This window comes from Dendrobates tinctorius, unplaced genomic scaffold, assembly GCF_039654945.1.
Source record: "Dendrobates tinctorius isolate UK_male_01 unplaced genomic scaffold, ASM3965494v1 ptg000001l, whole genome shotgun sequence".
NCBI classification, from domain to species: domain Eukaryota; kingdom Metazoa; phylum Chordata; class Amphibia; order Anura; family Dendrobatidae; genus Dendrobates; species Dendrobates tinctorius.
Window position 1 is genome coordinate 5,812,361 of NW_027361669.1, and position 20,263 is coordinate 5,832,623.

General features: G+C 40.8%; 1 protein-coding gene across 5 annotated transcripts in view; it reads right to left on the reverse strand.

Moving 5' to 3' along the window:
• Positions 1 to 678: 678 nt before the first annotated feature.
• Positions 679 to 20,263, reverse strand: part of SHROOM1 (shroom family member 1) — a 122,437-nt gene continuing 102,852 nt past the window's right edge. For 4 of the 5 annotated variants that reach the window (XM_073558264.1, XM_073558032.1, XM_073559072.1 and 1 more), the window contains exons 4-8: positions 18,945 to 19,541; positions 9,960 to 10,472; positions 4,899 to 5,007; positions 3,639 to 3,911; positions 679 to 1,304 (exon numbers count right to left, since the gene is read on the reverse strand). In XM_073558264.1, the coding sequence (XP_073414365.1) occupies positions 1,050 to 1,304; positions 3,639 to 3,911; positions 4,899 to 5,007; positions 9,960 to 10,472; positions 18,945 to 19,541 (1,747 nt within the window). In that variant the 3' untranslated portion in view covers positions 679 to 1,049. The remainder of the gene's footprint in view (positions 1,305 to 3,638; positions 3,912 to 4,898; positions 5,008 to 9,959; positions 10,473 to 18,944; positions 19,542 to 20,263) is intronic. The other variant, XM_073559485.1, reaches the window with a different exon arrangement.

Genomic DNA, 20,263 nt, shown 5'->3' on the forward strand with positions numbered 1-20,263 from the left:
AAGGGATGTCCTTCTCTTGACCACCATACACGGTGATGATAGTGCCCTCGGCACTGTACGAGGTACCTCTACACAGGTCTGCAAACCGGACTGTGTACTGGGTTACAACAAAAACATGGGGGGCGTTGATCTCTCTGATCAATTACTCCAACCATACAGTGCTTTGAGAAAGGCCAGGGTATGGTGCAAAAAGTTGGTTGTGCACATCGGACAAATGACAATGCTCAACGCTTTCCTGCTGTCACAATGTGCAAGCCACAAAGATACGTCGCACCTTCAGTTCCAGTAGGTAGTGGTTAAGGGCCTGATATTTGGCACTCAGGAAGGAGTACTTCCAGAACTGTAGGTGCTCGTGTCGTACCAGGTCAGCATCTCCCGGGGGGTGGTCCCGCCAACTGAAAGAAGAGGTAAGCCGCAAAAAAGGTGCCGAGTCTGTTACAAAAGGGGAACATGCAAGGAAACCATTTATTACTGTGACACCTGCCCCCAAAAATCCAGCCTGTGTATGAAAGATTGCTCTAAATTGTACCACACCTCCATGCTAAGCATGAGTGCGGCCGCTCTAAACACGGTACAACGAACCTCCGTTCTCATGATCAGTGGTTAGGTTACAGCACATCCCCCTTTAAAATTAAACTGATCATTCAGACTTTACAAAGTAGTAGCATGACAACACACTGAGGAACATGTATATATTTTATTGAAATGACTGCGTCAATCAAGAAACCACATAACAAGGACACTATTTGTAACAACACTGAAAAAGACAAAAAACATTAACTTATGCAAAAAAGGCACACCGTTTTATTAATGCTAATTTCAACCTTCTTCTATGTCAACCGAGGGCTTTATTTTCTGGCCTGATTAACACTGACACACTTGCTTTCAGCAATTCCCACCTACATACGGGGGTTATGAGAATTAATTTGGTTACGTCTTAGCAGCAGTTTAATCAACACCAATACACTTTATTATCTCAAAGCCCAAAGGACTCTGCCGTCATGACAAGGAATGCCCACAAGAATGTGGCTTTGCCTTCCACAGACTAATTAATGGGGAATGCTGGTATGAAGACTTTCCAACTGCCCCTCGAGAAACTTAATCTTCTCATCCAGGTCTTTCTGCTCAATCAAATATGTGGTCTTCAGCCGCACAAAGTGTTTGTAGTCCTGCAGCTGAGTCTCGCTTAGGTATTTGGCTAGGATCCCTGTAACCACTTGATCTCTGCGGTCCAGGTTGTCCTTTAAATCTTTGGCATCCTCTCTCTGCCTTGACAGAAGGCTGTGACGTTCCTTCAGGGATTGCTGGAAAGTACAATTGATATAAAGAGTTAAAACAGACTAATGTAAAATAATAAAATAAGACAGCTCTCATTATTATATGTGCAGTTATGGAAACGTGAGTCAATGGAGTCCGTAGTTTGGGATCATCATCTCTTGGCCATGGTGGACCTGTCATGTTCTGCATTACAAAGACCACATTGGTGCAGATTCATCAAAGCTTTTTGGTCAGAATTCTGGCATAAAGAGCTTTGAAAAATCTCAAAATTCTTTTGTATAACTTTGAGTTGTGCAAAAATGTTGCAACTTTTGGCGTCTTCACAACACTTTTGTCCACCTTCAACAAAATGGACAGAGCTGGGGTTGGACGGGGACGTGATGCCACCGCTCGTCTAATTCAGGAGGTGCTGCGGCATACCCAAATAACGGTCAAATCCACAGATTGTAATGGGTTCGGACAACAGTCTAATGCATATGAGAGGCCCAGACAATCGATTGTCGAGAGCTGATAAAGATCCAGCAAGTCCAATTTCAGACTGATGATCCTTTCGTTCTCCGTGAGAGATGCCACCAGACATGTCGGGCAGTATTGCTCTTATAGAAAACACAGAATCGTTCAGCTGGGCAAGTGCTTGTGTATAAAAGAGGGCTCAAGATGGCTCCAGCCCAACAATCAGCCATCTCAAGTGTATCGGGGTCTTTAATAGACAGTTATAAGTCTGCCAAATATATCACAGTGGCGTAGAGTAGATAAACTGTTTGATGCATTCTGGGCATCTTTAGTTAATACCAACTATTATTTGGCTTACTTTAGGCTACATATTAGAAGCTAAATTTTGGTGCATTTTTTGGCACATGGTGTCCAATATTAGACCAAGAAACGTGACAGCGCGAGCATGACACCTAGCCACAATTCAGCAGTCTGCAGTCGCATAGGTTGTCCCAAGCATGGACAACCCCTTTAAGCCTAACTTCAGTTTGACTGTTACATTTACATTTCAAAAGGCAGGTCGCAGGGTGTGCAATTTTTTTAATACTCGCTAAATAATGAATTTGGAAATTTATCGGAACAAAGTTTTAATCTGCTCAAAATGAGATAAATATGGTCTGTACTGGTTGTCCTCTCGGTATCCGTAACATGCAACTTACAATCTAAGTAGGGAAAATTGGTTGGAATTTCATGAAGCTGTTTTCACATAATTGCTCCTGTTGTCTCACAAAAGTGTTCTCCTGCCAAATATTAAATGTGATTCAGGGACTGTCTCCATTTTCCATGCAGTGAATGACAGCTAATGCCTTAGAGCAGAGGTCAATGTTATCCTCCCATATCAGGTCCTGCTACAGAAAATCAGTCAAGTTATGGGTGAACATCGCCCACTAGTGTGTGAACGCATAACTGCAACTAATAAGGTTTACACGCTGCTGAAATACGGAGAAACAATTTACAAGTATTGAAGTAGAAGTAGAGGTAGAGTAGAGGAAGTAGAGAGGAAGAGTAGAGTAGAGTAGAGAGGAAGAGTAGAGGAAGTAGAGGAAGTAGGCTGAAGTAGAGCCACATTCTGTTATTAAAGGAAACTAAACTTTCGGCTGTTTGTTTTTAATTTTGTCCAACATAGAAAGTTTTGGAACTCGTCTTCATTCTTGCAAAAAAAAAAAAAAAAAAAAAAAAAAAATATAGTGTGCAAAAGGCCTCCAAACCAGTCACCCACCCCGTCTATTTACCTGCCTTTAACTGTACTAATATCAGGAAAAAAATTCTACATATACATCCAACAATAAATAAAATATCAAAAATGTATCGGAAGAGCTTTAAAAACATTGATTCCACGGATATAAAAAAAACCTGATGCGTTTATAGCATCCAAGTGCCCTTAGTAATAGGATATCCAGAAACACGTCAGCTTTTTTTTTTTTTTTTCCTATCCACGGAATCCATGTTTTTAAAGCTCTTCCGATACATTTTTTGATATTTTATTTATTGCTGAATGTATGTGCAGATTTTTTTTCCTCCTCACAATTTTATTACTTGGCTGAACCCCACCACTGGGACTGACTCCATCCACACAGATTCCAACCTCCAGCACTGGTCTGCAACGCGTGGTGAGCTCAATAGCCTCCTCTCTAAGTGATACATCAATGGAATCAGGGTCTCTGTCCCTACATCATGCTGCTGTCAGATTACATAGCAAAAACCTGCTGACAGATTCCTTTTAACAAAAAGAATACTATAAGAAGCTTTAGTGACATGCAGCCATATTTTGTACCTATTTCTCCAACAACAGCCAGTAATGCTGTGGATAGGAGTCTATGTATGTAACCAGAATACCTGGCTAATATTTCTGATAGAAGACAACTTACCATTTCTTCGGCATCTGTATTCTTATCAATTCTGCTCAATGCGTTTTCTACGCGGGCGAGTCTCATCGACAGGCAGAACAAGAGGCTCACGACTTTCTCCAGGTCTCCAATAAACATCATGTAGCGCTCATACTCATTGGGCTTACAGACGTCCTTCACGACTGCCTCGATTCTTGTGCCGTGGTTTGCATTTTCTCCAATTTCAGAAAGCAGACGTTCCTTTTCACCACAGAGCTGTTCGAGCTGTGAACCGATACTAGAAATAAGTTCTACCTGTGAGGGAGGAAAAAAAACATCAGAGGAATATTTTAATTCCAATTTCATTGTAGCTCACATGTCAACCAATAGGCAATTCCGGTAATCATAGTAAAGGTGCTGTCACACTTAGCGATGTACCAGTGATATGACGCGGTCAGGATCGCTGGTGCATCGCTAAGTGGTCGCTAGTGAGCTGCCACACAGGCAGATCTCACCAGCGACATAGCAGGGGTCGGGGGTCGCTACTTACCTGTCAGACGAGGCGATCCTGACGTCCTCCCGCCCGCGTCCACGCGTCGCTCGTCTCCACAGGAAGCTGACGACGAGAAACGGTCCAGGACGTTCTCGCGTAATCAGTGATAATCAGCGGGGGAGCGGTCGGAGGTAAGTATCAGACATAGCGATATCGCTGCTACGTCACAAAAACCAGTGACGTTATAGGGATATTGCTAGCGATATCGCTTAGTGTGACGGGCCCTTAAGAAATGCTGGGATTAGAATCCCATAAGTAAACGGATGATTAGTTTTTTTTTTTTCTTCATTTCATTCTGAATTGCATCATTACAAATTTGTAATTTTTATTATTTTTTATGGTCTATAAAAATAAAAAAAACCAGCAATTCCGCCATTGTTTTGAGGGTTTTTCTTTCACGGGACACAGTGGGGTATAAACAACAAGGGTCAGTACAATCACAGTAATACCACATTTATATCGATTTTAGGTTTCACAATTATACAAAAAAAAATAAAAAAATAAATTGTTCCATTTCATCAGTAGAGCTGTAAGAGGGCTTAGTTTTTTTGTTAGAAGATCTTTGGTTTTTTTTACCTGTTTTTTTTGTTACCAACTAAAAAAGGACTTTTTGATCACTTTGAGTTTTTTTTTTTTTCCCTCAAAAAAAAGCAATTCTGGCATGGTTTTTGAAATATGTATTTTTTCCTACAGATTTTACAGTATGGAGTAAATACCCTCAGAAATTGACAACATAGGTCACAACTAACCTTCAGCAAGGAGATGTCATCTAGGCCCTCCACGCCTGGTTTCTGGCTCCAGCTCTTTTCAGGCACCAGTGTTTTTGAATAAGATGTTGATACGCCTTCATTATTCATCCTATTTTAAGTAAAACAAATCATATTTAAAGCGCAAACATTTTTTTTTTTTTTTTTTTAAATCCTTAATTCTACTTTATTTTTTAAAGTCACAAGTACAAAATTAATAAAACATCCCTAAAAAAAATACCTTCTTCCCTCTGACACTTAATAATTGGTTGCACCACTTGAACCAACTTTACGTATAAATTACTAGTCCATTTTATTACTGGCTGCAAATTATAACATGGGTGTGCTTCTAGATTATAATGATGGAATGACAAAGCAAGGCATCAAATAATGCTTCCACGCAAACCAACCTGGCACCAGGACTTCTCTATTTAAAGGGGTTGTCTAGCCATGGAAAAATAGATCTTAAAACAGCTAAAATGGTAGAAAATAGAAAAAGTAAAAACTCCCCTTTCCAATCCCAGCCACTTAGATTAGTATAGGTGTCTGATGTGGGAAATGGATTACCGGAATTTAGGAATCTCGCCTAGGACGTAAATAATTTGTCAGGCATGTAAGTCTACTATCTAAATAATAAATAAGCAATCAAAAATGCTACAAGTAATGTCTCCTTATCTCAGACTTGTAAGTGACTGACAGGGTAAAACGATCATGGTAAAACATGAGACTGCCAGAACGGTTCCTGAAGGTAAGTATAGCCTTGGTGGGGCTCCAGGGAGAGTGATGATATGTGAGATTTTAAATAAATACTCAGAAGTCTTATCTCTGTAGATGCATATTGTATTTAAAGGGTATCTGTCACCAGGTTTTTGCCACCTAATCTGGGAGACCCGAATTCCAGCCATGTCTCACTTACTGTGCTGCTTGCTGTAGTTTTGATAAAATTACTGGGTTTTTTTTCAGAAGATCACTAAAGGACTACTAAACCTGCCACCATAAAATTCTCCATATTTAAGAGCTCTGTATACCCCGCCCCCACCACTGATTGACAGCTTTCTGTGTACACTGTGCACAAGTAGAAATCTGCCAATCAGTGGATGGGTCAGAGTTATACAGAGCTCAGCATTTAGAGGACTGGTAGATCTGCAGCAGATAAAACAGTGATCTTTTGTTATCTGCTGCAGATCTGCCAGATCTCTGAATGCTGAGCTCTGTATAATCCCACCCACACCAGTGTATACTGTGCATAGGCAGAAAGTTGCCAATCAGTGGCGGGGAGGGATTATACAGAGCTCATGAATATGAAGGACTGCACAGCAGCAGGTTTACTAGTCCTTTAGTGATCTCTGATACATTTAGTGATACATTGCTGGAATCAGGATCTCTGTTCCTACCCAATTCTGCTCTCAGATGTGATTTCAAAATCTTTGTGATAGATTCCTTAAAACCCCTTAACCCCCAAGGGTGGTTTGCATGTTAATGCCCAGGCCAATTTTTACAATTCTGACCACTGTCCCTTTATGAGGTAATAACTCTGATGATCCTGCTGATTCTGACCTTGTTTTCTCGTGACATATTGTACTTCATGTTTGTGGTAAAATTTCTTTGACATAACTTGCGTTTATTTGTGAAAAAAACGGAAATTTGGCAATTTTCCAACTTTGAATTTTTATATACCCTTAAATCACAGAGATATGACGCACAAAATACTTAATAAGTAACATTTCCCACATGTTTACTTTACATCAGCACAATTTTGGAACCAATTTTTTTTTTTGTTAGGAAGTTATAAGGGTTAAAAGTTGACCAGTGATTTCTCATTTTTACAATAAAATTTACAACACCATTTTTTTTAAGGGACCACCTCACATTTGAAGTCACTTTGAGGGGTCTATATGATAGAAAACACCCAAAAGTGACACCATTCTAAAAACTGCACCCCTGAAGGTGCTCAAAACCACATTCAAGTTTATTAACCCTTCAGGTGCTTCACAGGAATTTTTGGAATTTTAAAAAAAAAAAAAAAAATTGAACATTTTAAGTTTTTTCACAAAAAAATTTACTTCAGATCCAATTTGTTTTATTTTACCAAAGGTAACAGAAGAAATTGGACCCCAAAAGTGGTTGTATAATTTGTCCTCAGTAGGCTGATACCCCATAAATGCAGGTACACCACTGTTTTGGAGCATGGCAGAGCTCGGAAGGGATGGATCGCAGTTTGACTTTTCAATGCAAAATATGCTGGAATTGAGATCAGACGCCATGTTGCATTTGGAGAGCACCTGATGTGCCCAAACAGTGGAAACCCCCCAATTCTTTTGGGGGGTGTGATTTACTATTTTTAGTGGGTTTTTATGTTTGGCAGCTGTCATACGCTAAAAGACGCTTTCTATTGCAAAAAAATAGTTTTTGCATCACCACATTTTGAGAGCTATAATTTTCCATATTTTGACCCACCGAGTCATGTGAGGTCCTATTTTTTGTGGAACGAGTTGACGTTTTTATTGGTACTATTTTTAGGCACGTGACATTTTTTGATCGCTTTTTATCCCGATTTTTGGGATGCAGAATGAACAAAAACCAGCGTTTCATGAATTTCTTTTGGGGGGGGGGGCGTTTACACTATTCCGCATGTGGTAAAATTGATAAGGCTGTTTTATTCTTCGGGTCAGTACAATAACAGTGATACCTCATTCATATCATTTTTTAATTTTTCCTACAATAAAAAATATTTTATATAAAAAAATAAATGTTTTTGCTTCGCTTTATTCTGAGCGCTAACACATTTTTATTTTTTCGCTGATGACGCTGTGTGGCGGGGACAAGATGTCGTTTTCAGCGGTACCATGGTTATTTATATCAGTCTTTTTGATTGCGTGTTATTCCACTTTTTGTTCGGCGGTATGATGATAAAGCATTGTGTTTTTTTCCTTTTTTTTTTTTTTAATTGTGTTCACTAAAGGGCTTAACACGTGAGACAGTTTTATAGGTCGGGTCGTTACGACGCGGTGATACTAAATATGTGTACTTTTATTGTTTAGATTTTTTTATTTAAATATTTATTGATGGAATAAATATTGATTATTTACATTTTTTTTTAATTTAATTCTTACTTTTACACTGTGTCCCCACTATGTGACACTCATTTTGTGCAGGCTGATTGCTTCTATAGTATGCAGATCTGCATGCTATAGAAGCTGTCCGCTCTGCATGCATTTCTCACTAACCTGAGAGACTTCCTGACATGCACTGCGCGCATGACAGGAAGTCTCTCAGCTTTGGAGACCCGGATGTTGTCATGCCGGGTGTCTGCTGTGATAATCAGCTGACACCCGACCGCGGTCAGCTGCGCTCCCCCCGTGAGCGCGGCTGATCGTATATGACGTACTATCCTGTCCATGGGCATTAAGGCCCAGGGCACATGGACGGGATAGTACATCATATGTCGGAAAGGGGCTAAGCACATCAGCTGTGAATATGATGCATTCTACAGACTGTGTCCCCAGTATTACCATATGTACAGTGGCATGTAAAAGTTTGGGCACCCCTGGTCAAAATTACTGTTATTGTTAACAATTAAGCAATTTGAAAATTAAATGATCTCTAAAAGCCCTAAAATTAAAGATGACACATTTTCTTTGTATTTTAGACAACAAAAAAGATTTAATCTTTTATATTTTAATATTTATATAAAGGAAAATAGGCCGATGTAAAAGTTTGGGCTTTTTGTAGCCAGCCAAGAGTCTTTACATTTTTATTTGAGGGATTTTCATCCATTCTTCCAGCTCTGTGAGATTCCTGGGTCATCTTGCATGCACTGCTATTTTGAGGTCTAGCCACAGATCTTTAATGATTATCAGGGGACTGTGAGGGCCATTGTAACACCTTCAGCTTGCGCCTTTTGAGGTAGTCTAAGGTTGACTTTGACATATGTTTAGGATCATTATCCATTTGCAGAAGCCATCTTCTTTTCAACTTCAGCTTTTTACAGATGGTGTTATGTTTGCATCTAGAATTTGTTGACATTTCATTGAATCCATTCTTTCCTGCCACAAGCTGCCACGAGTAGTGGTGAGTTCTCCTTCAATGGAAGTCTTCAAACAGAGGTTGGACAGACATCTGACTGGGATGATTTAGCTAATCCTGCTTTGAGCAGGGGGTTGGACCAAATGGCCCAGGAGGTCCCTTCCAACTCTAAGATTCTATGATTCCTCCACCCATGAAATGTTCCCCATGCCACTGACTGCAACACGGCCCCAAAGCATGATTGATCTACACTAATGCCTAATGGTTGGCGAGATGTTCTTTTCCTGAAATTCTGTGCCCTTTTTCTCCACAAATACCTTTGATCATTGTGGCCAAAGAGTTCAATTTTAACCTCATTGCTCCTTAGGACTTGTTTTCAAAATGCGTCAGGCTTGTTTAGAGGTTCATTTGGATGCTTTTGACACTGCATTTTATGGCGATGCAGAAGAGGTTTTCTTCTGATGACTACCATGAAGGCCATATTTGTGCAGGTGCCTCGGGATAGAAAAACAATGTACCACAACTCCAGAGTCTGCTAAATCTTTCTGAAAGTCTTTTGCAGTCAAACTGAGGAACGGGCAACTTTAAAACACTTTGCCATCTTCTTATAGCCTTCTCTTGCTTTGTGTGCCTCCATGATTTAATTTTCGGAGTGCTAAGCAGCTGCTTAGTAGAACCCATGGCTGCTGTTTTTTGGCACAAGGTTAGAGGAGGCGGAGTTTTAATAAAGCTGAGAAATTTGCATCCCTAATAGGCTAGTTAAGGTCTGAAACCTTGGTTAAAGTTATCTGAGCACACAAATCTCTATGGGTGCCCAAAGTTTGGCATCAGCCCATTTTACATTTTAAAAATTACAAATAGGAAATGTGCCATGTTTAACTCTAGGCCTTTAAGAGATCATTTAATCTTCAAATTTCTTAACTGTTCACAATAACTGTAAATTTGACCAGGGGTGCCCAGACTTTTACATGCCACTGTAGGTCCTGAAAACAGACCTTATGCAATTTTCTTATGTAGGCCGAAATTTAAAACATTTACCTGTTCTTCAGTTCTGTGTTCCTATACCTCCCTCTTGTTGAAATATCTACATCTACAGGGAAGAGGTTTCTCATGAGGTTGATGGCAGATTCCCTTGCAGGAAGAGGCTTGAGAACATCAAGAAGACTCTTGTCTTTTGCAGTAATCTCCTTTACCAGTTCGGTGTACCTTTCTTCAGCAATCATGTTTTCTAGAGATCCATCACCCTCTTCCACCATGCAGGACTCCTGTCCACAATCCTCACCATTCACATTGTTCTTATAAAGGACAGAAGTACTGGCTATGTCTGTTCCATTCTCGAGGCTAGGAGAAGCATAGTCAAAATCGATCTTCTCCACACTACTTAGAAACTCAACATTTGTGGATTTTGATTCTTCATTTACTGCGACTGAATCTTCCATTTCTGCTCCAGAGACACTTGGCTCTAGAATTGCTGAACTTTTACAAAGGTCATTTGCTTCAGGTCTCACTTCACTTTCATACCAAGGAATATTTTTTTCTTTGGCTTCCAATCTTAAAGATACAACCACAAGGCCCATATTAAAGAACAAACATATCACTCAATATTACATCAAACGCAGATACATTTCACAATAAATATCATACAATAGTCTGAGAAGGAAAAATAAAGTAAATGTGACCGATACAGTAGTTTCAATCGAGAAGTTTTAGAAAGCTCAGTCTAAGTCTGTTGAAGCTGATGGCTTCAAAAATGTCTTGCCAATTTCTTCCAGAAAAATATACATTTGCTTTAAGGATAGACTTTTTGTTTTAACATTGATTGGCATATTTTTACCTTCCTTTGTATTTATGAGAACAACAGAATTCTAAAGTTTACCAATAAGACTGTTTTTCATTCAGACAGGGAGCCTACCTGCCCATTAAATTTGGAGAACAAAGCACAGGAGATAAATCTCTTAGTAAAGAAGTCGTCTGCTTGATGGCAGATGGGCTTATACAATTTGATCAAAATTTGTGTTACAAGCCTCAAAATTATAAGTATGCAGTTCCAAACAAACAATCAACCCCCATGGAAAATTAGGCAAACTTACAATAAACTAAACAAGAACAATTTAATACCTCAACACAACTAATATAACATGGGTTATACCAAATTCAACACAAAATGGCACCTTTAATAAGTACTGCAGTTTCACAATTATTCAATCCATCATGACAAGTGTCTTTAGTACTTAAAGGGAATCTGTCACCCCATTTTTGGCCCATGAGCTGTGGCCACCACCATCAGGGGCTTATCTACAGCATTCTGTAATGCATGCGCAGGTGCCGCGACAGAATCAAGGAAGATGAAGTCATCGCTAGAAGATGGGAGGTTGTTGTGAGTTCATTTTCCCCTTCGTCACTGAGGTCTGGTGAACTCCCTATTCTGGTAAAGGAAGGTAATGAGCCTGATTATCAGGCACCTGAGTATAATGATGATGACTGGCTGAGTGGAGTCACGGACTGGATATAAGGCTGCCGACGCCCTTCTGCCCTGCGGGTGATTTCTCTGTGGACTTCTAGGAAACCAGTCTGATTCCTGCTCCTCTAAAGCTAAGTTTTCTGCTTTGCCTTTTAGCATTTGTGTTTTGTTTTTGTTTGCCTTGCTTTTCTGGATTCTGCCATTCCCTGCTGGGGTGAGCTGATTCTCCTTTTGCCGGTTGCTCTGTCTTCAGAATATTCCTGAGTACTGACATAGTCTTTTTGAAGCCTAGCGTCTTCAGGGCCTTTTTCACTGTCAGTCTGTTGGCTCTTATTTTCATAGGGTTTTTCACGGATTGCAGACAGCAGCCTTCCTGTCCTTTCCTATCTAGTTAGCTGGGGCCAAGTCTTTGCTCAGTCTATCTTTCTGTCTGTGTTGTGTTCTTTCTTCTTGCTTCACCGTCATTATATGTGGGGGGCTGCCTTTTGCTTTGGGGTCTGCTCTGGGGCAGTTTAGATTTCCCTTTCTGTCTTTAGGCTATTTAATTCTCCGGCTGTGATCGAGGGGTCTAGGGCATCGTAGGAACCCCCCACGGCTACTGCTAGTTGTGTTGATAGGTTCAGGGGTCTGCAATCCGATAGCTGCCAACCTCTCTGGTTTTCTGGACTTAGCTAGCATTTCTGTTTTTGCCTCCTACGGTGACTCAATCATAACAGGAGGTGCCAGACCCGGACCACGACACCCTTTGGACCGGACCGCCCCCCAGTGAGTATAATAAAACTAGTTTTTCTTAACTTTCAGGTTACATCGGGGGCTTATCTACAGCATTACAGAATGCTGTAGATAAGCCCCTGATGGCGGTGGCCATATCTCATAGGGGAAAAATGAGGTGACAGGTTCCATTTAATGGAGCAGCATTTTGCCGTTATGACATGCTATAAACCTGATATATAGACAGATATCAGCTTTTCGCAGTTTTCCTAAGAAATGTTGGCTGATTTCTTATGGCCTCCAGTTCACTAATATTCTTCTGTTGTCAATAGAGCGGTGCACAAAATTAAGAGAATACATCATTGACTAGCACAAATAATAAAGATAGAAGAGGCATTCAATTTTCTTTGGAAAACAGGTGGAATAATTGCTCACAAGCTCAAAGTTGAAAGAACACTGACTACACTAGTAGGACATGGCAGAAAGCAATGTCACCATCTATCACCGAATTCCGGTGGAGAAAGGTGGTCAAAAACCCTCGCGTGACGGTAGATCACCTGCATCAATCTTTGCTTTTAGCTTGAACATTAAAGTGCATACTACACATCCCTGCCTAAACTCCTAGATGTACACCTCTACTAACTCAAAACCACTAGAAAAGTTGACTCCAATATGCCCAATACCATTTAAATAAACCATAGAAGTTTTGTGATTTTGTTCTGTTGAGCGATGAAACAAAAGGTTAACTCTTCAGGTCTGTGGATCAACGGTATGTATGAAGAAGAAAGAACGAAACACACTGAAAGGTACACCATGCCTACAATCAAGCATGGCGGTGGTTAACTGATGCTTCTTTGCTGTCTCTAGCACTGTAAACCTGCAGCATTTGGAAGGCATGATGAATTCAATGAAATTTAAAAATAGCCTAAGCAAAAACATTATGCATTCTTTGAAGACATTGAAGAATGTACAGCATTCAGCTTTCCAAGGATCACAAGCATAACTCAAAGTCCACCAAGGTTTGGATTCAGAAAGTCCTGGCATGGCCATCATAGTCTGAATTGAGCCCCATTGAAAAACTTTGATGGAATTTCAAGAGGGCAACTGCAGCACAAAAACCTAAGAATATTAGTAAAAGGAATGGAATAACCCATGAAAAAGGGCTAGGTTTCCACAAGAATGCTGCAATAACCAGGTGGAGGAATTGGCTAACATTCTTTAGGAATGCTGCTAGAAACTGGAGTCTGGATAGACATTACATTTTGGGCAGATCTTAACAGCCAAAAGCTGCTCTGCTGACTACTAAAGAAGTTTGCCATGAAGGAGGTGGATAATTCTGAGACTGCAGTAGTCATTAATAGAGGCATTTTGTTCTAATTTTGGAGAAACCACGTGTTATATCAGTTGTGTTGAGCTGCTTAAATTGTTCTTGTTTAACTGGTTTATTGCGAATGGTAGAAAATTTGTAAATTTTGATACTAAACCTAATTTGAAATGGGGTTAAAAAGTTATGATTGCAACCATAGTATATTTAACAGTAATGCAGTTCAATGTTTATGCATTCAATGTTCACATATACTATATACTTTATTACACAAAGTTCAGTTCGTTATCTGTATGCTGTCACAGCAATCTGCACAAGTACATTTATTTCATTTTGCTGGGATGTGCTTGTCAATATACCATATTGTTCGGACTACAAGATGCACTTTTTTCCTCCAAAAATGTGAAGGAAAATGGGAGGAGAGTCTTATAGTCCGGATGTACCTGTTCCGGATGTGGATGGGTAGGTGGGGAAGCGGAAGAGCAGTGGGTTACAGGAGGTAGGGGCTCGTGGCTGTGGCTAACTCCTGTGTCCGCTGTTAAAGAGAAATGAATATTCACTGCATTCCCATGGGAATATTCATTTCTCTTTAATAGTGGACATGCAGTTAGCCTTAGCAGCTGACTTTCTGCAGCTGCCGGGCGTTCCTGCTACTTATGGGAATGAATATTCACTCCCATAGGTGTGGAATGCAGCTAATATTCATTTCTCTTTAGTAGCGGGCACACGTGAACGACCGGCAGCTGCATACTGCGGTTAATACTGTGCCCGCTATTAAAGAACAATGAATGTTCACTACTCTTCACGCACATAGTTCCGGCGTGGGGAGCAGTGAGTATTCTGGCAGCAGTCCTTGGCTCGTAAGCAGCGCATGGCATACAAGCATAAATCAGCTGCTGGCATTGGAACAGGAAGCTGGGAGGGAGCGCAGGAAGGTAAGTATAATGGTTTATGGTTTTCTTTAATGTTTTTCTGATGGGGCAATGCACACCAGGATGGGGGCCAATCCTATCAGGATAAGGATGGGGCCATGCATACCAGGATGGAGATGGGGGCCCTGCATACCAGGATAGGAATGAGAGGGCCCATGCCTACCAGACTAGGGATAAGGGTGACATTCCTACCAGGCTAGGGATGAGGGTGCCATGCCTAGCAGGATAGGGTTGAAGAGGCCATGGATACCTGGATAGGGATGAGGGGACATACATACCAGGATAGGGATGAGGGAACCAGGCACACCTGGGTAGGGATGAGGGGGCCATGCATACCAGGATAGCGAATGAGGGGGTCATGCATTCCAGGATAGGGATCAGGGAGCCATGCATACCAGGATAGGGATGAGGGGGCCATGTATACCAGGATAGCGATCAGGAGCCATGCATACCTGGATAGGGATGAGGGGCCATACATACCAGGATAGGGATGCGGGGGCCATGCATACCAGGATAGGAATGAGGAGCCATGCATACCAGGATAGGGATGAGGAGCCATGCATACCAGGATAGGGTTGAGGAGACCTTGCATACCAGGGTAAGCATGAGGAGCCATGCATACCAGGATGGGAATGGGGGCTTTGCATACCAGGATAGGGATGATGGGGCCATAGATACCAGGAAAGAGAGGAGGAGGCTACGCATAGGAGGATAGAGATGATGAGGCCATGCATACATGGATAGGGATGAGGGGGCCACGCACAACAGAATAGGGATGAGGGGGCCATGCACACCAGGAGAGGTATGAGGGGACCATGTATACCAGGATGGGGATGAGGAGACCATATATACCAGGATAGGGGATATTAGTAGAGAATTGACATTTTATGCTTCAGTTTTTTTTCTTTAACTAATTTTCTCCCCTAAAACCTAGGTGCGTCTTATAGTCCAAAAAATATGGTATATTTTTTTTTTTTTTTTAACCAGTAGGCACTATACCTGATACCTCCATTAGATCCCTGCTGCTGCCATTCCTAAGTGCTCAAACTTGCCACTGCAGTCGCAGTCTAAACCAAGCTTTCTCTGCAAATCCACGGTCATTGATAGCAGGGATGAACACCTGCATCATCAGCACTGGTCCATCCCATGGCATTAGTAGTGCGGGGAGGCACATTTCAGACTTTCCACTGCAGCTGCGATTTTTGGATACAGAGAAAGTTGCCCCAGCATTTTGAAGCGGCAGAGAGCTCATGTATGGTGTCTATACCTTAGTAATGTATAAGCAAATTTTGTATGTGGACTGGAGGGGCACTTTAAGAACAGTCCTAAAATATGATGTGTATTGTGCTATAGAAAGAACACATACATAATGTATTGTTTTATTAGCCATTAAACAGCTTTATATTAGTCAATGGCTGTTTCCAGAATTTAAAGGCGTATTCCCATCTCAAATATCCTATCCCAATACCAATATGCAGTATGTGTAATAATAATAATAATATTAGCAAATACATCCAATTAGAAATGTCTCTTTCCTCATGTGCAGGTATTGCAGGACCTTAGGTATCCATGGTTCCAACCACTGATATAGTGTTAATTAGCTAGTTCCTAGTGGTTGTAACCATGGATACCTAAGGTCCTGCAATGCCTGAACATGAGGAAAGAGATACATGGTGAATCAGAAAAACTACTACATTTCTAATTGGAGTTATCTGCTAATATTATTATTATTACATCTTCTATATATTGGGATAGGATCTTGGAGATGGGAATATCCCTTTAAATTATTTCTTTGGATAATAACAAGCTACTTGGAAAACACTGCTGATTTTGACAGGACTGGATGACAGTCTTGTGTTCGCTGGCACATCACAACCCTCCATGACAGATGATGTTGGCTCAAAGAAGGTTTGGACATGCAAGATCAGACATATTAAATTTCAATGGTCCAAGTATGTTTGGCAGCAGATTACTCTCCCTTCCTTATTAGGAACACAGACGCTCGAAAAATGTATTTAGAATTAAAAAAAAGTATGGACACATTCTGGGGGGCAATTTTGTTATACTTCAAAAAGGGACCTGTCACCAGGTTTTCCCCATATTGACTAAACCCCCCTAGCCTTAAAAGAGTTTTCCCACTAAGTACATTTTAATCAATAGATCTTGGAATAATAAGAAGTTCCACAATTGTATGTATTAGAAAAAAATGTTCCTGTGCGGAGATAAATGGGCACCTGCTGTGTCCATCAGACAAAAATACAACGATTAGCATATGGCATGGGAGAATTATAGAAGATATTTTGTCTAATCAATGAGGGAGCTGGGGGCTTATACACCGTGTGCAGAATTATTAGGCAAGTTGTATTTGAGAGGATTCTTTTTATTATTGAATAACAACTATGTTCTCAATCAACCCAAAAGACTCATAGATATCAAAGCTTAATATTTTTCGATGTTGGAGTGGGGTTTTTTTTAGATTTGGCTATCTTAGGAGGATATATGTTTGTGCAGGTAACGATTACTGTGCAGAATTATTAGGCAACTTAATAAAAACCAAATATATACCCATCTCACTTGTTTATTTTCACCAGGTAAACCAATAGAGCAACACAAAATTTAGAAATAAACATTTCTGACATTCAAAAACAAAACAAAAAAAAAAAATCAGTGACCAGTATAGCCACCTTTCTTTACGATGACACTCAAAAGCCTTCCATCCATAGATTCTGTCAGTTGCTTGATCTGTTTACGATCAACTTTGCGTGCAGCAGCCACCACAGCCTCCCTGATACTGTTCGGAGAGGTGTAATGTTTTCACTCCCTGTAGATCGCACATTTTATGAGGGACCACAGGTTCTCTATGGGGTTCAGATCAGGTGAACAAGGGGGCCATGTCATTATTTTTTCTTCTTTTAGACCTTTACTGGCCAGCCATGCTGTGGAGTATTTGGATTCATGTGATGGAGCATTGTCCTGCATGAAAATCATGTTTTTCTTGAACGATACCGACTTCTTCCTGTACCACTGCTTGAAGAAGGTGTCTTCTAGAAACTGGCAGTAGGTCTGGGAGTTGAGCTTCACTCCATCCTCAACCCGAAAAGGTCCCACAAGTTCATCTTTGATGATACCAGCCCATACCAGTACCCCACCTCCACCTTGCTGGCGTCTGAGTCGGAGTGGAGCTCTCTGCCCTTTACTGATCCAGCCTTGGGCCCATCCATCTGGCCAATCAAGAGTCACTCTCATTTCATCAGTCCATAAAACCTTAAAAAAATCAGTCTTATGATAATACGTCAAGACTGGGCCAAGAAATATCTTATGTTTCTTGTTGAAAGGTGGTCGTTTTTCAGCCTCCCTTAGCTTGGCCATGTCCCTGAGTATGGCACACCTTGAGCTTTTTGATACTCCAGTAACGTTGCAGCTCTGAAATATGGCAAAACTGGTGGCAAATGGCATCTTGGCAGCTTCACGCTTGATTTTCCTCAATTCATGGGCAGTTATTTTGTGCCTTTTTTATTAACACGCTTCTTGCGACCCTGTTGGATATTTGCCATGAAACGCTTGATTGTTCGGTGATCACGCTTCAAAAGTTTGGCAATTTCATGACTGCTGCATCCCACTGCAAGACAACTCACAATTTTTGACTTTTCAGAGTCCGTCAAATCTTTATTCTGACCCATTTTGCCAAAGGAAAGGAAGTTGCCTAATAATTAAGCACACCTTATATAGGGTGTTATGTCATTAGACCACACCCCTCCTCATTACAGAGATCACCTGATTTACATAATTGGCAGTTGGCTTTCAAGCCTATACAGCTTGGAGTAGGACAACATGTATGAAAAGGATGATGTGATCAAAATACTCATTTGCCTAATAATTCTGCACCCAGCGTACACATGTTGCTGCACTGCTGTGTAAGAGGCCTCAAAAGGTGATTCTTTTAGTTTACATGGGAAAAAAACAGGTTCTAAATTCCCTTTAAAAACATTTATTTGGGGCTAAAAAAAAAATTAAATTGGGTTTCATTAAAAAAACTGCAACTTTTGCCTTCAATAGTTTTTGATTTACAATGTCTATTTATGACTGCAGAATGAGGTGAGAAAATCCATTGGTGAACTCCACTCAGATATAGGGCATTAAATTTGAGCTCAACTTTAACGTCACATATCAGCTGAAAGAAGCTCACTGATGGATTCTCAGTTAACTCACTGCAGCCATCAATAGACTGTACAAAATAGAGGAGAAGGCAAACCGTGCAAAAGTTTTGAAAAAATCCAAATTAAAATGAGATTTTAAGCAAGTAATTAATAAAAACAAATGCCCAAAGAGGTGTCCATAACCTTTAAGCTGGCCAGACATCTGAAATATAGTTTTACTTGTCAATTTCAAGATCAGTAGACAATTAATGTGTTTGGAAGATGTCATGGGAGAGAAGAATTAGACATGTTGGATTTCAATATGCCTGATCCTTTTTTTCCCCACAGAAAACGCTCTGACATAATCCCTTTCACTAACTAACAATATGCACGCCTGACCATCAACTCTATCATACACAGATCTGTTTTTGCACTCCAGGTTTTAGAGTTAGTTGTTACCTTGCTGCGTGTATAGTCATTGCTTGTGGCTGTAGATGACAAGGTATGGGTAAGGGGCTGGGAGCTCCTAGAACCTCCTCTGAATGACATTTGTGTCTGGTCTTCTCCAATGAAATATTTGGAATGCTACAAGCATCATCCATACTGGTGGGATGGGATACAACCTCGATGTCTGTCTTTAGAGTGTGTGATTGCACTGTAGTCTCAGCGTGAGACTGTAATGAAGAAGTGCTGGCACTCTCTATGCCTGGAGAAGCACCATTTGCTCTCAGGGATCTGGAATGTCTCTCATGTGCCGACTTTGCAATATCATATCTGTGAATCCCCAGCAAATCCGCATTACTTGTTTGTCTGGGCCGGCTTCCTGGCTCAGGGCTGGACTTCTGCTTGTCCTGATGGACCACAGCTGTGCTCACATTTCCTGCCGGTGGGCCGAGCGCAGGATCTTTAATGTGGTACAGCTGCTCCGAGCTTTGACTCAGCACCGAAAGCCTTATTCTATCTGAAGTCCCTAATTCTTCCATGGACTTTCCGCGGCCTCTGGCTGTGCTAACTTTCTCCAGCTCATGTGCAGCGCTATCCATTGTAGAAGATAATCTAGGATAAAAAAAAAAAACAATCACTTTCAGATAGCAATTGATTAGGAAATTGGATTTACATTTGAAAAACCAGACACAAATCTGTGAAATATATTAAGAATATTCCTAAAAACAAGCTTTCTTGGAAACCACATTGATGGCCTTCAGTGTGCAACTGGTAAAGGCCCCGAACCCATGATCAGCAGAAAGTAAGGACTACGCAAGTTTACTGCCGTAACCGGAACAGCGCCATCCATACCAGTAGGGCTGGGTCGGAAGCTGTAGCTGAACCCTAGTCAAGGGATTGGGGCTGATCTGAAATTGAGTAACAGTACCCAACAAAACATGAACATTGGAGTATTAGACCATTTTCAGTCAGCTGTAATATAGAAGGAGTCTTGCTTCTGTGGTATCCATCATACAGAAGGGGAGAAGACATGATTTTTTTTAATCACTGTCAAAAAAAATTTCTTTGATAGCTTTTTAGTATGATATTGATCACTTATTTTTATTCAGTAAAAACAACGCATTTTGGACAATAATTTTCCTTCCTACAGTTCTTATTGCAAAGTATTGCAGTTACCTCTTCAAACAGATGCCGTCTAATATATCCAACAATCCAATATTTCCTGGAGGATCTATCCACCAGCCACAGGGCAGCAGCTTTTTTTATCCATGCCAACATAGGAGTTGTGCCAGTCACAACTCCACCAGGTGAGTGTAACCAGCACTCACTCTATA